Source organism: Eschscholzia californica, unplaced genomic scaffold, assembly GCF_041429995.1.
Source record: "Eschscholzia californica isolate CP2 unplaced genomic scaffold, dmEscCali1.0.p SCAF_6, whole genome shotgun sequence".
Taxonomy (NCBI): Eukaryota; Viridiplantae; Streptophyta; class Magnoliopsida; order Ranunculales; family Papaveraceae; genus Eschscholzia; species Eschscholzia californica.
This window is the reverse complement of record NW_028238483.1, coordinates 38,359,341-38,378,588: the sequence shown is the minus strand read 5'-3', so window position 1 is coordinate 38,378,588 and position 19,248 is coordinate 38,359,341. Positions and strand designations below refer to the sequence as shown.

Below are 19,248 nucleotides of genomic sequence, written 5' to 3'. Positions count from 1 at the left end.
TATTTTTAATTTGGTTTATTTGGTAATAAGTGAAGTATTTAATAATATAAATAAGGATCGTGTCTACTTATGAAAGTGATTATAATTTTTTTTTTTGATGAAAAAATTGATTATAATTAGATGAATGTTTTTTTTTTTTGATAAAAGTTGAGGGTTAATATGTATGTCTTTACCATTAGATGGTAAGAGAGAACAAAGTTCCAATCTTATCCACTCGCAATGTCGATGAAGGCTTTTCATTTGTGTAACTAAAAATTAAGTCAGCCCACTTGATAATTTTCTAGTACTTTGATTTATGTAGTAGGTGTAGAAATTAAACTCATTACCCTAACTCGAAACTTATAAAACTGTCGTTAACATTTTCTGTTTGTACCCCTCACTTTTTCATCAACAAGTATTCCCTCGTTGTATATTGTGCTCCACATCTCTCAAGAGTTTTCCTCTCAAATCATAAACTCTAAACGAAAGGTTAATCTGAGCGAGAGAACCATAGATGCTTGTTGATTCCTCTAGCCGGAACTTCCATTGAGGGCTAGGTGCAATTGAGTTTGTATAATTAAAGATAACATGGGTTTTGAAGTTGAAACCTATGGATATCAAAGTGTATAGTGATACATCTGCAGTAGAAGGGGCATATGGCTAGTTCATAAATGGAGAAAACCTCCTCTATTGGGACGGGAAAAGCCCAAATTTTGTATCAGACCCCACAAAACAAGTTTTTAGCTAAACAGTCCGTTCCTAAATACAGGAAAACTTAATCTCTTAAGTTAGGTTATCTTCTATAGTTTTGCGGGCGGGCAAAGCTAAATTTGACCTTCAAGTTGATTCATAGATAAGATTAGATCGAGTTTTAGTTTTGCATCTCATTTCCGTCTACTTAATAATCAGGTTTTCCAAAGATGTCCCATTAAGTGTAGGACTGAATCGACTGATACTACAAATAAGATAAAAAAATAAACTTATAAACATGATGGATCCATACATACTACACTATAATAGTCCTTTTATTTTCTTCTCGGGTGATTATTACAACATAGATTGGCGTGAATCTACCAAATACATTTATAATTATCACACCCGAAAACTTGATAACTTAGACAGGGTTTGGAAATAGTATTGAGCAGAATTTCTCAAACTGATTCCACGACTTGTTCGATATCAGAAGAGCTGCACATGATTCGTATACTCTTGGCAGCAAACCTGAGGCAAGAACTAAAGCTAGAACTATAAAGACGATTTACTCGACCATTGCAATTAGAGTCGGCATATGTTCTAGCTTTTTGTCCAGTATAGATGAAATTAAACCCGCCATGGTACGGAATGTTCCAACATCCACATGTATCAAATTTGATTCCTTCTTTTTTGCAACCCGGTCCCTTCCACACTGTATAAGAACTCGCGTTAGCAGAATCAATCATCGTCGATAGGAATATGATGCTTAGTATAACAAAAGAAAGCAACATCAAATTCTTATTCTTTGCTTCCATTGTTAAAACTTATAAGAGAGAAGAAGAAGAAAAATATAAACTCAAATAGAAAGCTTAATATCACTAAGGTGTTAGGTTTGTGATGATTTTCTTTTCTATTTTGGTCTTATATTTATAGGCAAATTGATGTGATAGCAAGTCTCAAGATTTCTTCTATATAACTATCCAGAATACCCGAAAAAGTGAGGGTTTAGAAAAATCAACAAGAGCTACTTAGCCCAACAAAAAATGGTTTGAATGACTTGACAAGACCAAATTGACACATAATGTCAGCATGGCGTCATCAATTGAACCTTGTCGGGCCATTCGGACTTCTATTTATCATGACAAATAGCATTTTGCTGAAAAGAATAGTATAAGATATTGGATTACTAATTGAGGCAACATGGGCTGCTACACTACAAGTTGAAATAGGTATAACTTAATTCTTATTTTAAAGGAATTCTTTAATTGTTATAGCACATCATTACGACATTACCCACTTGTGAGGTTGCTAGCTTATAGTAGAAATGTTTACTTTCCCCAACACCTAAAATACTTGACCTATCAGTCCATTACTTAGACCAAACCTATAGTAGTGAAGAAAGCAAAGAGAAGAGAAAGTAGAAAACAAACACACAAGAAGGATATTTATTAGAGAGAAAAAGATACTTAAAAATTGTATTTCTTTAATGCATCTCTTTTTCTTTTCTAGCTATCTATTTGAGTGTCTAAATCTTGTCTTCCCCTCATCTCTTTCTCTCTCTCACCTTGTCTTAAAAAGAGGAATGTTAGTTGTTAAAACTATCAAAAATTTCCTAATATTTGAGTCAAACTAGATTGCGTAGTTTTTTTGCAAAAGGTTTTGATAGCCGAAACTATATCTATTGTCCTCTAACCATTGGCCGTAGAAAAGAGAATTTGAGGTGGTGCCCTTATCTTGTGTTGGATTGCAGGACACGATGGAAAATCTATGAACACCACTTCTAGTTCGAGTCATCCAGGGTGCTTGTATTGCCTTTTAACTTTTATATACAGTCATTACTTTTATGTATTATTATACACTCACATTGATTTTAACTTGGTCAATTTACTTTGACCAAGTCATCTATTAGTCACTAACTTAGTCGGATGAAGATGGCTGGCCAGGGATCTTCATGAGAGCCAAAAAATATATTTTTTCTCCTCTATTTGACCACACCCACTTCCAACATCTCCACCTCCAACCGCTTCACCACCATCTCTCATTTCTCTCTCTAAAGACGACGACAAACAGGAAGTGTTGGTGATGGGGATGGTGGTGGCCGAGGTTTAGAAGTGGTGGTGAGGGTGGTGTTGCCAGTGTTGTATTACTTCTTACTAAGATTGCCGGATGGCCACAAGCCGGCAATCTTCACCTAACAAAGATGATGGGTAAAGTGCGATGTCGATCTAAGTGTATGATTGTACGTATTGTTCGGTGTATATAAAATTGGCTTCGAGATTTTAATTTAGGTGGGGATGCTAAGGACGCCCCTCTCATATTCCAAGAACTAGTGAACTGTAAATAGTTAGAGGTGCCTCTTAACATTTGATCACTCACTACATTTTTAGGTTCGATCCACTGGAAGTGTAAATCTAGAAATATTGAACTTGAATTATTAATAGTATTAATAATGTAACAATTTGTTAGACTATATGCCTCTTTCATTTTGTTGGCCTTTAAACCTCTTTTATTTCTTAGTTTAATGTTGACGGTTATCGCGCTTATCACATCTTCGTGATGTATTGATTGGCCTTGTAACCACTAACGATAGAACGTAGTCTCAAAACAAGAAAAAAAAATTGATCACTCCCATTCAAGCGAAAAAAGCATGCACATTTCACATACCACCAACACCAATCTCTTGACTTGGTTTACACACTCTGACCAAGTTATTTGTTATATTACACACCACAAGTCGCCCTTGTTAGATGGTGTGCCTTTAGCTTCTATATGAAAACATTGTGTGCTGATAACATTTCCTTTAAAAGCCATTGGTCTCTGAGAGGTGCAACAATTTCGTTACTTCGCGAAGTATATTATCACTGATAACACGTCATTAACTGGTGTAGAAAATTGAAGAAAACAAATTCTAAAAAAAACTTTATCCCTTCCCTTCTGCTCTCTCTCTCTCTCTCTCTGATGGCTTCTCTCTCTACCTATCATCTTTCTCTCTGTAGTCTATCTTCTCCTTCTTCTTCTTCACACAATGCCAAGCTTTCCACTACCCTCTTTCCATCTTCCTCAACCAAAAACTTATCTTCAAATTCCCATCTTTCTCGTCAATTCCTTAACCAAAATAAATCTCTACTTTCAGCTCCAAGGTCACTCACTATAAAAGCCATGGCTCCTCCCAAAGCTGGTGGAAAGGCGAAGAAGGGTAAATTTCTATAGTTTAATTTCATTTTTCTGTACTGGGTTTCTTTTAGTTTCTTCTCTCTTGCAAAATTTTGAACATCTATGAATTTTTGTTTTAGAAGTTCTTATTAAGCTTAAATTTACTTCAAGGTTATTAGGGTTTCTTCCTAATTATTTGCATTCAAGAATAATCTAGTAACTAATTTATAAATGGGTATTCTTCAATAATCCTAGTCCCATTATCTTCTACATTGGGTTCTTCAATTTTGCTTCTGTCTCTTGCTAAATTTTGATTTGTTTGATGTTCTTATTAAGCTTGTTTCTTGTAATGTTTATTTTGTTCAATTTCATGGTTAACTTTGAATTACTTCAGTGGTTCTTGTGATTAAACTTGTTTGGTGACTTTTCGACTCGGTTTCTTATATAAGTTTGGGAATTTTCTGACATTGGTATGCCCTAATTTTGCAGTAATTGGAATTATTAAGCTTGCTCTTGAGGCAGGGAAAGCCACTCCTGCACCACCTGTTGGGCCAGCCCTTGGTTCTAAAGGTGTTAACATTATGGCTTTCTGTAAAGATTACAACGCGAGGACGGCAGATAAAGCTGGATATGTTATTCCAGTCGAGATTACAGTGTTTGATGTAAGTTTATGAAACTTAACCTCCGAAATGGGGTCACTATTTGTCATCTGTTGGATTCAATTTGAATTTCTTTGTTTGACATGATACCTTAACTGATGTTTATCCTAAGTTTGTATAGTAGAATTGAATACCCATTTTGCAAAATATATGAACTTATAAGTTTAGAATATAGAAGTAGATAGTGGCGGTTTGATTTTCCATGAGAGTAAACCAACCCTTGTTCGACCTTCTTAGTCACGAAATATACACTAAAGGGGTTTCTCTAATTGTTCAAGCATTTAGAGCGGGTGGTTGACAACATTTTCCTAAGCTATAATTTTAATTTGATATTTGAGATTACTAGTTCAAAATGTTAAGTATCACTTCTGATAATGGTTTGAATATATTAAAGATTCATTCAATCTTTTTTCATTGGCAGGATAAAAGTTTTACCTTTATCCTCAAGACTCCACCGGCTTCCGTTTTGTTACTTAAGGCTGCAGGTAATTCTCTTTCTCTATGATTGTCCAAAATCGGTTTAATAGGATTAAATAATCTGTTTTTTTATTAGATTTTATGTTTTATGTTTCTTTGCTTTCTCATTAATGATTTGTTACAATTCATTCATATTTTATTTCGGTCTGTACATTCCTTGTAAGGCTTCTCTAGTTCTCAAAGAAAATTTGTTGATATGGGTGTGGTTTCCTGTCGAAGCATTTAGACGACAGAAATACAAGTCATCCAAAAATTCTACACTTCGCTCGAAATTGTTCCTTCAACAATTGACATATCCTATGACCAAATAGAATTCTCAAAGAGGTGTTTCTGAATATCTCAAACACATATTCGAGAGACAAATGGAAGCTTGTAAATTTTATAAGAAAACTGCTAACTTATGAGCGTCGTATTTATATAATTACAACTTACTAGTGTTTTATGAAACCGTTATTGGGTTGGTCAAGTCCATCTATCTCTTCATCACTATTTACTTTAAGCCTTTCTCAGACTAATCTAGGTGCTTTGCCTATACGTCTAGTGCATGAAACTCATTTTTTATTAAATTATTAAATCATGCTGGAATCATCCGCTTTTTGTTGTACAGGAAACCAACCACATCTTTAGGAACTAGCACCACAAAGAATCTTTGTGGGTCATTGTATTTTTATACGGCATCATACATCAAAAGGATATGATAAGCACATAAGTTTCCATGGAAACAACATGATAAATGACCTAACTATTTCCACAAGGAAATACCAGTTTATAAGAATCGAACCCACCACCACAAGGGATCCATTCATGATTTTGTTGTTTTCATACTGTAAACTAAAAGTAGTTTCAGGTATCAATGTCAATACTCTTCTTCGATCATTTTGTTTCATGTTTTTTTCCAACAGTTCCTTCACAATTTCATTACTCTGCCATACTGAGTTTGCACGCTTTTGTCTATTGAAGTCATCGGCTTTAATTACCTCGTACATTTATTGCCATCAACTATCTCATATTTGTGCTATATATAAATAATACGAACATTTACATTTCTTGTTCTTCATTATGTTACTAGAGTTACGGGTTATTAATTGAATGATTGTTCGTCTGTGTTTTAGGAGTTGAGAAAGGTTCAAAGGACCCAAAACAAGAAAAAGTTGGGAAAGTAACAGTCGACCAATTACGTACAATTGCAACTGAGAAACTGCCAGATTTGAACTGTGTAACTATTGAATCAGCAATGAGAATTATTGCAGGAACTGCCGCTAATATGGGTATTGATGTCGATCCTCCTATACTCGAACCCAAGAAGAAAGTACTTGTTTGATTGTTCTGTGCCATTAGATTTCATTGCTTAACTTGAATCCTGAACAGTTCTCATGGAAGTATGGAGATATGAACTTGTAACTTATTTGTTTTGGATTCAGTTTTGTTGTTCTTATTTGTGTATCTAAGCTGTTCTAAATTGCAAAATTTTGGCTCTCATCTTTGAAATGATTTGAGTTGATTTTTGTTTTACATGATACAATGCGTGATTCTCATAAATTTTACATCGGAAGTGAGTGGCGCTCTTAAAATTCTCAATAATCCTCACTTTGACGCATAATGTTTCTTTAGTACAGAGAGTGGAATGAGTTGGTCATTGCTAACTTGATAAATTTTCGGATAGTGTTTCACAATAACTTGTGTTGTCTGGGAGCTACACAGTACACACCATGATTCGTTTAAATGAATATGGATGATAGAAATCCCACTGTTAGAAAGAGTCTAGGTTCCAGCAACCTAGGCATGGAACCTCTAGGTATACAAAGAGATGCCTAGAGGAGTGGTATACTTGTGGATAGCCAAAATACAAGTAACATTGTGAAGTTTTGGGACACGAAGGTGGCAGGCATAAATCGGTTTTGAGGTCACCCAAGATGTTTCCCCCATTTTTGATCTTTAGGTTTTAGATTTGGAAGAAAGAACACATGAAACTCGAAGACAGGAAGGCGTCATTTAAGAAGAAAGAAAGACCGCATCTAAAAAATAAGAAGGTGCTCGTAAAACTTCCTTTTAGGCCCTAAATCTAGGGAGTGCCTCTAAAGATACACAGTTCTCTCGGCAGCCTCGGACTGTCCGGAAGGGTGTCAAGAGACTCACCCTTTATCTGTGGAAACAGAAGATTAGAAGTTTCCAAAAGTGAAAAAACGGAAGGGGTGTCTAGAGACGCACCCTCAAACTTGTGGAAACAGAAGAGTAGAAGTTTCTCAAAAGAATGACAAAACCGAATTGAATCTAGGGTTGTAAAAATAGGTTTGTCATCATGGGGTGGGCTGGGGGGTATCCATCCTTAAATAGGTTGTCAAGACAGAATTGGCCCAATTGAAATCCCATACCAAATTCTCCTACAGATTCCCAATCCCCGCCTTCCCAACTCTCTCTCTCTCTCTCTCTCTCAAAAAAAAACTCTCTTTCTCTCTCTAGAAAGTTGCCTCCACTTGCATAATCTGGTCTCTCCCCACTGCCACCCGTTTTCAATCCCATGTAAGTCTCTCTCTCTTTCTACCGTAAGAAATTAATTGATGAAGGTTGAAAATCTAATACTTGTTTTTGATTTGTGGAATTTTCTATCATTGTTACTACTATTTGTTAATTACATAAAACAAAGTTTAAGATGGTTTTCATCTTCTCTCTTCATATATATAATATATATATAGAGAGAGAGAGAGAGAGGAGAATCTCTCGGTTGTTACATTAATATGGAACCCTAGAAGACAAAGATTATTAGCATTAAAACCGCTTTTGAGTTATTTCCCAGACTCTGTTTTTATATGAATGCCAACAGTTCCCGCCTCTCATACTCCCTCTCTCTCTACCCTATACCCATTCTGAAATTTGGAATCTCTCTCTCTCTCTCTGTCTGTCTTTCATAAAGTAAAGGTGATATCTTTTCATGTTTCTGTAATTTATTGCTGAATCTATATAGCTTTATCACTTCCATCCAAATAATAGGTAATGCGTTTCACTTTTTCGGACCCCACCCACTTTTTGTTGTTGTTGTTGTGTTTGTTGTTTGTTGGTGTTCTTGTGAACTTGTCTTAATTAATGAACAAAATCATGTTGGCTAATGGGTACTTCTGATTGATTGAATCTTCAATCCTAGCTATTAAGTTTTGCTTCTCTCTCTCTTCTTTGGGTATATTCTAGTGATGGATTCTCACCTGTTGAACATGAAAAAAATTTAGCATAAAATTGTTCTTTTGCTGTTTTGAGGTACCCTTTTGTCTAGTTGTTTTGCTAGGGTTTTGCTTACATGCTGTTAATATCAGTTGTTCCTCTTTTTGATATTAGAGTGACTTATGATCATGAGCTTCCTCATATTTTCTTGAATTTTAATGCCTTCAAATTGCAAACTTCATATTTATTGCTTTTGATTGATTCATAATTTATCTTACAAGTGTTAGGAATTTTATCAAATATTTTACTGGTATGTTGTTTCTAGTATTGGGTAAGAAAGTAATGTTATTTTTCTTCATATTCCCCACTTCCTATAGTCTTTGTTACTACTGCTATTTATTAGGATAATACGAACATGGGTTTCTCGGATATGAAAATAGAGAAACTGTAAATTCTGGGTTGATGAGAATATGGATTCAGTAGCTTTTAGTATGAGGTTACCAGTAATTGTGAGTAGAGGGGAACTGTGGATTTTTGAGAATTAAGTAGATAGTTATCTCATGGATCAGTGCCAGTCTTTTCCTTTTCATGATAAAATCTAATGCTTGTACTCCTGTCTCTTGTTGATCTTTCTCAAATTTAATCTTACTCGTCATCTTGTTTCTAGAGTTGCTTCTAATTAGAGTAACCAAATTGAAGAGTTTGATAACCCATGAAGTTTATGAAGTAATGGCCACATTGAGTAGTGCTATTCTTTTGTTTGGAATTGATTACGAGTCTAGAATACCAGGAATCAATACTATTACAAACAAAATAATTATATCTTATGCTCACGATGCTTGCTGCAGCTTGCATCTACCTAGTCATTCTTTTTCGTTCACTAGTTCTTCATTCTTATCCAAGAATTCATATAAATGTAATGTATATACATAGCTGTAACTATTCGTTGTTATACATTCGTTTATCTTGGGTTTATTGACCGACTCCAAGAGCTATTGTAGGTATTGTACATGCTAGTTGGTCTTGGTATAAAGTTTCCTCTTCCTTTAGCTTTCAATATTTGTTTCTATATAAAATTGAATTACCCTGTTTTGAAATTTGATCGACCCGGAAATCCGGAATTGGTATGAAGCATTATTACTAGAGACTATACCGCATAGGCGCATATCATGAACCGGCCCCCCTTCTTTGTTCCGTACTTTTCACTATCGAGTACTCTGTATTAGGCTTACCATCATAGATAAAATTGTCTCGGACAGGTGGTCAAAATGGTCAATGACCCAAACTGCGTATTGAAGTGGTATAGTTTTAGTGTACCATACCGATAACAAACATACTAACGTACAACATACGTGTACTGGACACCACATACCACAGAGATTTTATACGGAAGTTGAAGGACAGCTGCTAACTTGTTTAGACATAAGCTGAATTCCAAGTATGTTAAGCAAGTAGTTTGGTTGGTTCCAATCAGTATCGGCTTCAAATGGCTATATGGATACTAAAAGAGATGAGTGTTGTTTAAGATTGGTACTAGCTTGTCTTGGCAATATGGAATTCCTAACTGAAATTAAAACTAAAAAATTTTGATATTGTCCTCAAAAAGTGGGTCAGCTGACATCCCATGAAGAAAGTGGTTTGTTCATGTTGGAGTACTAAAACTATGAAGTTCGGAAGCTTGTGATGAAATGGTATTGTTTGTTATGGTAAACTAGCTTTTGTTTGTTTGGGTTTCCAAAATATGATTTTTGTAGATACACGGTTATCATGTACTCTTTTCTATCGTAGCTTCTAGCTTGGTTGGTTATATTCTCCTCCTTTATATACGTATAAGAAAAGTCTAAATTTCTCAACATCTATCTTCTTGCATTACTAGAGGACCTAGTACTCTAGGAGTTGAAGGAGGAAGGTCAGATTGATGAAAAACTAAAACACATCGAGAACAGCCTTTAAATTTATAAAACTATCATGTACATGATGTACTAACACGGTACAAATTAATAAGATTGATAGCTGCAGATTACCAGACGGGATATTCTTGACGAAAACTTAAAAAGTTTCCGTTACTTTGACAGCTTGTCATTTATGTGTTTCTAATTTTCTCTATGTGATGTATATCTCTGCTTTTGTTTCAACATGAAAGCATATCCATCGTCAAGTTAATGTTAAATTTGAACAGAAACTTATGTTCTTATGTTATAATTTTTCAGATGGAAGCTCAAAATCCCCAAATGGGGCATATCATTGAAGTAAATAGAGATGTGATGGGTGTAGAACCGAGTCTAGGAGCGAGCAAGATATGTAGTGGCGTACCGTGTGGATTTTCTGATGCTGGATCGAGTTCTAAGGATGCTCAAGAACGGGCAACAGCAATGAGGAAACTGTGGATCTCCGTTGGGCTCTGTATTATCTTCATGAGTGTTGAAGTTGTCGGTGGTATTAAAGCCAATAGTCTTGCAATTTTGACCGATGCAGCTCATCTTCTCTCAGATGTTGCAGCTTTTGCCATCTCTTTATTTTCTTTATGGGCAGCTAGCTGGGAAGCAACTCCACGACAATCTTACGGGTTTTTCAGGATTGAGATTCTCGGAGCATTGGTTTCGATCCAGATGATTTGGCTCCTAACAGGCATTTTAGTCTATGAAGCCATTGCTAGGATCATCCATGAAACAGGTGAAGTACAAGGTTTTCTGATGTTTATAGTTTCAGCATTTGGTTTGCTTGTCAATATCATCATGGCTGTCCTTTTGGGTCATGATCATGGACACGGTGGTCATGGTCACGATCATGGCCATGGGGGCCACGGACACGGGCATGGACACAGTCATGGTAGTCATGGACATAATCATGGTCATAACCATGATAGTCATGATCATGATGAACATGGACACGACCATGGGCACGATCATGCTCACGAAGCTGACAACACAAAACCACTCCTAGAGAACTCGACAAAAACAGAGAAGAAGCAAAGGAACATAAATGTACAAGGAGCTTATCTACATGTATTAGGGGATTCTATTCAGAGTATTGGAGTTATGATCGGAGGAGGGATTATTTGGTACAAACCCGAATGGAAAATTATCGATCTTATCTGCACTTTGATTTTCTCTGTCATTGTACTAGCAACCACCATTAGAATGCTTCGAAATATATTAGAAGTTCTTATGGAAAGTACACCAAGAGAAATCGATGCAACAATGCTCGAAAAAGATTTATGTGAAATGGATGAAGTTATTGCCATTCATGAACTTCATATTTGGGCTATCACAGTAGGGAAGGTATTGTTAGCTTGTCATGTCAAGATAACGCCCGATGCCGATGCAGATTTGGTGCTAGACAAGGTTATCGATCATATTAAAAGGGTTTATAATATCAGCCATGTTACAATTCAGATTGAGCGTTAGAAGATCTTTGACGGAGAACATGTTAAATGTGGGTTTTTTACTTGATTTATCCTATCTCTGTTTACTTTTCTATCATTTAACAATGACAAGTTGATTCACAAATTCTTTTTTACTGCAATCTATAAGAACCTTAGATCTCCTTGTATTGAAATATTTTTTATTCTATGGTGTTGGTGAGGAGGATGTTCATCTGAAACCTAGGAAAAAAGTATAGCGATCATATTTACTGTTATCACATAATTGAATGCCCATCATATAGCTATCATATTACCTTTTATCACGACCCCGTTATAAAAGAAAAAATGACTTCTGTAATGTTTATCACGACCCCGTTATAAAAGAGGCATATTATTTGTGAATAGCGATGAGAGTTCAGATAGAAAATCAGACATATGTAAGAGAAATTTGGGGATTATTTTTCACATATCAGGCTTCCTAAATATGTATCAGAAAAAGAGGATAATGAAAGAATGGCTTAGAAGGAAAATGAATTAGCATAAAAAAAAAATGGGACCATGAGGAGTTAGAGCTCAGCCAATGGAGAGCCCTAAAACACCTATCCAAGTGCCAAATCAGCCCTATCTAGATCATGCAATGAAATGAGTGGTCATCCACCACAACACTTGGACCAAAGAATCACTCTCAAACTATCTCTTCTTTCCACTACCTAAAAAACCAACTTCTACCCTCAAATCATCTCATCTCTCTCAAACTAAAGAGGTTTTGTAGAAGTAGCCATGGCATCAACAACCTCTTCTTTGTCATCTTCCTCGGCCATATTCGACGGAAGAGCTCCCCGAACACCAACCACTGCAGCTGCATCACCACAATGTGTCAGTTTACCAACACTTCCACCACCAACCATGCCATCTCAAAACCGATTCCAATCATGGAAGCCTACTACATATTGTATGTATCTATTTCATATATGCACTTATTCTTGGTTTTACCCTTAGAAAGACATTTCTATGGTGGTGCTTATTTTTTTTCTTCTTTGGTTAAATTTGATTCTTCCGACTTATCTGAATTTGAATTGGAATTAGCTACGCACAACGAATCAGACGTCACGAGTCAGACAAAAAAGGAACAGTTTAAAATCTGACTCGAGCCAATTTAGGCCTCGAGTCAGATCTCATATCTGACTAAGCAGAAAAAAGAAAAACAATACCTAAGTTACTATACTAAAAGTCATACTTTTTGAGTCATCTTGTTGTACCTCTTCAGGCCGAAAGCTAGCACGAAATGTTGTGGCCATGGCAACCGGGGAAGCACCCGTTGCTGAAGTTTCTGCAACTGAGACGCCAGAGATTGTGAAAACCATTCAAGAAGCTGTAAGAAACTAATGATCATTTGTCTATGTATGTGCATTATTGGAATAGGCAATTCTAACAATTAGGGTTGATGGGCAGTGGGACAAAGTGGAAGATAAATATGCGGTTTCTTCACTTGCAGTGGCTGGTGCAGTTGCATTGTGGGGCTCTACAGGAATGATCTCAGTGAGTAACAATTTTACTGCACTATTTTTTTACATCATTTCAGTTGAAGCCCTAGAAACCTTTGAACTTAAGAACTCGACGAGACAAACGCAATGGCGCATCTATTTATTAAGTTTGAAGATTCAGACAGATCCAAAATCAGCTCTGATTCCAACCGAAACTCGTCACTGGGAGATTGAATCTTGTCAAAGCCCAAAAATTTGATTTTTTTTTTCCTTAAATTCTACTTGATAATTTAGTTTGAAATTTGAACGACGCGTATCTATGTCGTTTCAGGCTATCGACAGGCTTCCGTTAATCCCTGGTGTGCTCGAACTAGTTGGTATTGGTTACTCTGGGGTAAGTTATTTACAAAAATATTTTATCACATTCAATAAACGAATTAGAATTAGTGATATATATTAGAACATGATAATTGGTCCTAAATTTGAATTGGTTTTTAAAAATAGAAGAAAAAAAAAAAAAGCTTTTGGAAAAAAAAAATGTCGAATTAGAACCATAGCATTAATGGTTCCAAAGAATCATAGTTGGAGGATTACTCCTATAATTGATTGGCTCTTTATATTCTTGCAGTGGTTTGCTTATCGGAACCTAATTTTCAAGCCAGACCGGTATGCAGTACTACATATTAACTGGTTATTAAGCTTAGATTATAATTCTTAATTATGGTACTAATTAATTAATTAATCATAATTCAGGGAAGCTTTGATTCAGAAAGTGAAGAATACTTATAAGGATATAATTGGAAAAGCTTGACCGCAACGAAGCAATGTTTGAAGGAAACGAATTCGAGTTGATTTGAATCGTTTTTGAAAGGAGAGTGTGAAGAATTGATTTTACATGTTAATTTTTTGTTCACACAATAAGTAGCTTCTAATTAACCAAGAATAAATCTGTGGAAAACCTATATATATTGTACTTCGAATTTGCAGATAAAATGTATTCAGATATAATAATTTATTTTGAGATTAATGAGGTTGTTTTCTCACAGCCACATAAGTTAGGGCGCGTCCTACAAATATTGGTAACTTGTTGGTGAGTAATGTCGCCGAAAACAAAAAATGAATTGTTACACTGGAGGCATTTTCTGTATTTTTATTTCATATTCTGATTTTTAAAAATCAGATGATAGAAATATGTAGTTCGGAAGTTTTTGATATAAAATGACTCTTTTTTTTTTTTTGAAACCACGCGAAACAATTTTTCATTCATAAATGATTAAATCACAATGTTACATGGATGATCATAATTATTTCTCTCCTCTGAAAACTTCATGAGAGTTACATACCTTTAAATGCAAAGTGCCTCATGAAGAGAAAGAAATGGGACGAGATACCGACTCAATAAAATGACCCTAAAGGTCGAAAGATGAACGGATCCTAAAGATCACGGATCAAAAGAGCGACCTTCCAGTATACCAACATGAAATTCAACATCCGTTGTAGAGGGCACACCGCACATCATAGTAGGTTGAAAGTTTGAATTCAGTGAGGAGTGATTAATCCATTAAAACTAAATCTTTGACTTACGAAGTTGTATTCTAGAAATCGCAAGAGCCATTTTGGGTGCGGCTAAAAACACCCGCCCAAATTGTTGTTGGCACCTGGCCAAAGCACAAAGTGAGAGATGTCCCATGTGCAATCCGGGTGCCAACCCCTTTCCATTTTTCTAAGGTCTATGGAGAACAAAAACTTCAGTGGCTGTGAGAAAACGGCCTCGAAGGAGTGATTTGGAGCATTTAAAATAGTCTGTAGAGAACAAAAATTTAGTCAACCAAGATTGACTTAGAAGACTTCTTTATTTTCAGTCTAAAAATAAACTTGATTATATTTTAGTCTCTAATTTTCATTTTCACCATAACTTCTGACTACCACCACCACGACTTATTATTTCTCTTAGAAACAATAAGAGTATCAAAGTATTGGGTGGTTTGGGCATCTCTTACTTCGAAAAGCTAATAGTTAATCCAAAAGATGAGGTTTTCTCCCAACTTTATGAAGTGACCTCTACAACGGATGTGAATTATCCTATCAGTTTGCCTTGTACAATAAGTCACATGGATCTGTTAAGGTAAACACAATCTAGACTGAGTTGCAACTACTATTAAATAGTCCACGTTAAAAAGCTTTCTAGTATATCAAAATACGACTGCACGACTTAAGACTTGGACGGATACACATCCAAAACAAATCTAGGGAGATGATAACAGAAACTCATAATTAAGAAACTCAAAAGAAAGATTCGTATTCAACAAGATAAGATTACATAAAAATTACGAAATTACACCCAATTAGAATTTCATAGATTAGTAACATTAAGGAAGAGGAAAACCCATATACGAAAATCACAAACAACAAAGAGAATGATTACCAAATAGTGTGTTTAGTTCTTAGTGAACTCCATAACAAAAGTCTCATAAGCAGAACAAACCACTTTAAAACCCTTAAACCCTGCCTTTTTAGCCAATTCTTCAAAATCTTTCTCTGTCCTTTCTTTGCCACCAGGGTTATGAGCCAACATTATATTGTCCAAATGAAAAACCCCATGACTTCTTTCACCACATTCAGCCAAAATTGGAATTATACATTCAACTATGATCACTTTCCCATTTTGAGGCAAAGCTTCATAACAATTCTTCAAGAACTTAATACTATGTTCATCACTCCAATCATGAATAATCCATTTCATAAAGATTGCATCTCCATTTGGTACACTAACAAACATGTCACCGCCTACGTGTTCGACACCTGGATAAGCTGGTGCATCTTCAATAACATGAGGTAAGTCGAAGTTAATACCTTTTATTGTCGGGTACTTAGAGACGATCATATTAACTGTGGCACCAATACCTCCTCCGACATCTACAATCGAATTCAAACCTTCGAAACCCTTGTAAGTTTCTAAGATTTTGTTCATGGTTATAGTTGTGTGGTCAGACATTCCTTTGTTAAATACTTTGTTGAATCTTGGATCTGTTCCATGGTACTCAAATGCTGTCATACCATAAGCTTTGTTAAATGGAATTCCACCATCAAGAACTGCATCTTTCAAGTAGTACCTGAAAATGATTTCAAGAAGCCATCTAATTTAAAATAAATAAATAAATAAATAGGTAAGTTATATTTTACTTCCATGTGGTCGTAAATTTAAGTTTTCAAAGATTACCAAGAAATAAGATTCCCCTATAAAGGTAATCATATTATAGGGTGGATAAATTTGAATTTCATTTTTTTGTTACGAATCCGTAATTAAATAATCTACAAACAAAATCAACCTCTACCAATTATATTCTTGAACAAACAAACCAGTAAAAATTACGATATTTCAATTACTATATATCATATTAGAGAAGGGTCAACCTGACCTTCATTTAGCCTATAACCAAAGGAAAGGTTGTCGAAGTTATCATGCACCTTCATTTGGAGTTGGTAGCATAAAGTGAATCATTTATGGATGATCCTAACTTCCCCACTTCGTGTAGTAGTTAGACACATATTCCTCGTACCAGAGACACATATTCCTCGTACCAGGTCTCAAGTTTGATAGTTTTAAGGGTCTTTATATAACCATTAAGTTCTAAGATATTTTTGAAATAATAGCAATCAATTTTTCTAAAAAAGTTTATTCAATTCCTTGCCTAATATGTGAACTCAAGGATAACCACACAAAACAAATCTTTTGTTTGTCAAAGTGGAGGTCACAAGGTGGGAGCACAAAACAACAGGCACCAACCCCAAATACCTAAAACTTTCCACTAAATTTTCTTTACTAATCTTGTAATCTTAATAATTCTAAATATTAACCTTTTAATCTAATCTTTCCAACTTAATTCTTTTGCTTATTATTCATAAATTCTACTACTATTTTAAAACATAAAGTTTATACTAATACATACCAGCTTTCCATAAGGACCTTATCTTGATTCATGAGAACTAAAGGAGCCATTGAACAACCAAATTCATTCTTGGTCAAGAATTTACAAACTGGTGCAGGCCCATAAGTTCTTTCAACTTTACCCCCATCAATTTCTCTCAATGAACAAGTTAGGATATTATAACTTGCTAAGAGTCTCAACATTCTATCAAGCATAATAGGAGCATCAGGATTTTTGCAATTTGGGATTTTTGATGCAATCTCAGTTGAACTGAGTTTTGCACCCAAATCAGATTTAGTTATAATTTCAAGTAGATCAAGCTCAATTGCTGTTTTCAGAACCATAGCTGGTACTGTAGCACTTGCTAATTGCATAGCATATTTGCAAGCTTCAACTTCTTCATCTTCTTGGGTGTTCTTCATTTGGTTTTCTGTTGAACCCATTTTCTTTTCTGGGTTTGGGTAGAGAGAGAGAAAGTGATGATGATGATGATAATGAAGAAGAGGGAGATGGTGATAATAGAGGTTTGGGTGAGAAATGTATAATATAGTGGGAACAACTCAACCACCATTGGTGAAAGAATGGACCCACCACTCTCTCTCTCTTTCTATCCCAATCCCATATTGTTCAACAAAGTTGGTGATGACTTGCTTTCCCTTCTTCCCTCCTTCCTTTCTCTCTCCTATTGTCTCTATCATCTACCTCTCCCCTTGTAACGCCCCAAGCCTTAGCAGTTGTCGATATTGTCCCCGCTTTAACCACCCAGGCCCAAGCCCACACGGGTACGGGGTTTTGTTCTTGGCGAAGGCACCACAAGCCCACCCAAAAGGCCTCAGTACTTACTAAGCTTGAGCTTACACATATAGCCCAGTCTCTGGACACTCTTGTGAGCAATGTGGGACTATTACACCCCTTTTCATGTACATGGCTGGTTTTTTTTTTTTTGAGTTCTTGAATACTTACTATTTTATTTAGAGAAATGCTACTTAATCTGAAAGTGGAGGCCAACTAAAGTGCTGATAGTATGTTGGTTCCCATTGATCGGTCATGGGGAGAGAGATTTAGTCTGACCAATGAGAACTGACTTCATCAATCTTCGCCCAGTGGTTGGTTCAGTTTCGGGCCAAATAGTATTTACGTTTTATTTTCAAGATAATAGAGACTTCCTTTCATCGTATACATCAATATAGAAAAAAACATATGTTATTAACGCCTCACCTAACTATTAGTAAATGTCAGTACTTTCATAGTATTAGGAAAAGAAAAACAACCCCTTCTAGTTAGGTTGAAAAATAGAAAAATATTCTCCACCTTTTATTTTATTTTATTTTCCTATAATTTGGTGAGAAGAGAGGTGGTTGGAAGCACGTTATGACTCATTTTTTTTTTTGAGTTAATTCCTATATGGCCCCCTGCTTTGTGACCAGCTTCCTTTATGGTCCCCTTTTTTTCGTAAATTCAAATATGGCCCCCTATTTTCAGATAAATGTCATTACTACCCTTCTTAATTCTAAATTTAAAACAATAAAAAAATTATTTCCACCTCACCCCTCTCTCTCTCTCCACCTCATCTCTCCCTACACCTCACCCCTCTCTCTCTCTCCACCTCATCTCTCCCTACACCTCACCCCTCTCTCTCTCTCTCCAATTCACCTCTCTCTCTCTCTCCAACTCTCCTCTCTCTCTCCTACTCACCCCTTTCTTCTCCGGCAAGGTGGCCGGCCGGAAAATTTTCCGGAGTTTGAAGAGAGAAAGAGTGTAGAGATTTTTTTTTTTTAAAAAAAAAAATTTAGAGAGAGAGAGGAGAGAGAAATTTTTTTTTTTTTTAAAGTTTGTAGGTGGCCGGCCGGAAAATTTTCCGGTCGGCCACCTTGCCGGAGAAGAAAGGGGTGAGTAGGAGAGAGAGAGGAGAGTTGGAGAGAGAGAGAGAGAGGTGAATTGGAGAGAGGGAGAGAGGGGTGAGGTGTAGGGAGAGATGAGGTGGAGAGAGAGAGAGGGGTGAGGTTGAAATAATTTTTTTATTGTTTTAAATTTAGAATTAAGAAGGGTAGTAATGACATTTATCTGAAAATAGGGGGCCATATTTGAATTTACGAAAAAAAGGGGGCCATAAAGAAAGCTGGTCACAAAGTAGGGGGCCATATAGGAATTAACTCTTTCTTTTTGTTAAGACGTTATCACTCATTAGTACTTCAAGAAATTTTGGCCCAACACCTAAATTACTTCAAAATTGTAATTATGTCCCTTATTGCCTATATGATATCAATTAGCTAATCCTCCAATCTAATTTGTTATTTAATAATATCTATGAATTTATAATAAAAGCCATTTTGCGCTAAGATTTATGATAATTTTCT

General features: G+C 35.7%; 4 protein-coding genes across 10 annotated transcripts; 3 read left to right on the top strand and 1 right to left on the bottom strand.

Moving 5' to 3' along the window:
- Window positions 1–3,495: 3,495 nt before the first annotated feature.
- Window positions 3,496–6,459, top strand: PRPL11 (plastid ribosomal protein l11). Its single transcript, XM_086649345.1, has 4 exons — window positions 3,496–3,868; window positions 4,315–4,487; window positions 4,906–4,969; window positions 6,074–6,459. Exons 1-4 carry the CDS (start codon window positions 3,631–3,633, stop codon window positions 6,280–6,282), a joined length of 684 nt encoding a protein of 227 aa, XP_086505471.1. The 5' UTR covers window positions 3,496–3,630; the 3' UTR covers window positions 6,283–6,459.
- A 732-nt stretch (window positions 6,460–7,191) lies between these two features.
- On the top strand, window positions 7,192–11,623 carry ZAT (zinc transporter). 7 transcript variants are annotated; one of them, XM_086646250.1, is made up of 2 exons: window positions 7,192–7,481; window positions 10,325–11,623. In XM_086646250.1, exon 2 carries the CDS (start codon window positions 10,325–10,327, stop codon window positions 11,519–11,521), a length of 1,197 nt encoding a protein of 398 aa, XP_086502376.1. In that variant the 5' UTR covers window positions 7,192–7,481; the 3' UTR covers window positions 11,522–11,623. The 7 variants fall into 7 exon arrangements, with proteins under 7 accessions (XP_086502376.1, XP_086502382.1, XP_086502378.1 ...); XM_086646256.1 differs by lacking the exon at window positions 7,192–7,481 and adding an exon at window positions 7,544–7,877; XM_086646252.1 differs by lacking the exon at window positions 7,192–7,481 and adding an exon at window positions 7,948–8,210.
- A 346-nt stretch (window positions 11,624–11,969) lies between these two features.
- On the top strand, window positions 11,970–13,989 carry PSI-P (photosystem I P subunit). The gene is made up of 6 exons (XM_086646257.1): window positions 11,970–12,430; window positions 12,746–12,852; window positions 12,931–13,017; window positions 13,294–13,356; window positions 13,591–13,628; window positions 13,716–13,989. Exons 1-6 carry the CDS (start codon window positions 12,259–12,261, stop codon window positions 13,771–13,773), a joined length of 525 nt encoding a protein of 174 aa, XP_086502383.1. The 5' UTR covers window positions 11,970–12,258; the 3' UTR covers window positions 13,774–13,989.
- Window positions 13,990–15,236: 1,247 nt separating this feature from the next.
- Window positions 15,237–17,603, bottom strand: LOC147534561 (caffeic acid 3-O-methyltransferase 1-like). Its single transcript, XM_086646772.1, has 2 exons — window positions 16,913–17,603; window positions 15,237–16,075 (listed from the first exon to the last, which is right to left on the bottom strand). The coding sequence occupies exons 1-2, from the start codon at window positions 17,332–17,334 to the stop codon at window positions 15,400–15,402; spliced, it is 1,098 nt and encodes a 365-aa protein (XP_086502898.1). The 5' UTR covers window positions 17,335–17,603; the 3' UTR covers window positions 15,237–15,399.
- Between the last annotated feature and the right edge of the window lie 1,645 nt (window positions 17,604–19,248).

Coding starts and splice junctions, on each gene's coding strand:
- PRPL11 (XM_086649345.1), top strand. CDS start 3,631: ATGGCTTCTCTCTCTACCTATCATCTTTCTCTCTGTAGTCTATCTTCT. Junction 3,869..4,314: donor TGGTGGAAAGGCGAAGAAGG/GTAAATTTCTAT, acceptor CTAATTTTGCAG/TAATTGGAATTATTAAGCTT. Junction 4,488..4,905: donor TCGAGATTACAGTGTTTGAT/GTAAGTTTATGA, acceptor TTTCATTGGCAG/GATAAAAGTTTTACCTTTAT.
- PSI-P (XM_086646257.1), top strand. CDS start 12,259: ATGGCATCAACAACCTCTTCTTTGTCATCTTCCTCGGCCATATTCGAC. Junction 12,853..12,930: donor TGAAAACCATTCAAGAAGCT/GTAAGAAACTAA, acceptor GTTGATGGGCAG/TGGGACAAAGTGGAAGATAA. Junction 13,629..13,715: donor CTAATTTTCAAGCCAGACCG/GTATGCAGTACT, acceptor ATCATAATTCAG/GGAAGCTTTGATTCAGAAAG.
- LOC147534561 (XM_086646772.1), bottom strand. CDS start 17,334: ATGGGTTCAACAGAAAACCAAATGAAGAACACCCAAGAAGATGAAGAA. Junction 16,076..16,912: donor AAGGTCCTTATGGAAAGCTG/GTATGTATTAGT, acceptor AATCATTTTCAG/GTACTACTTGAAAGATGCAG.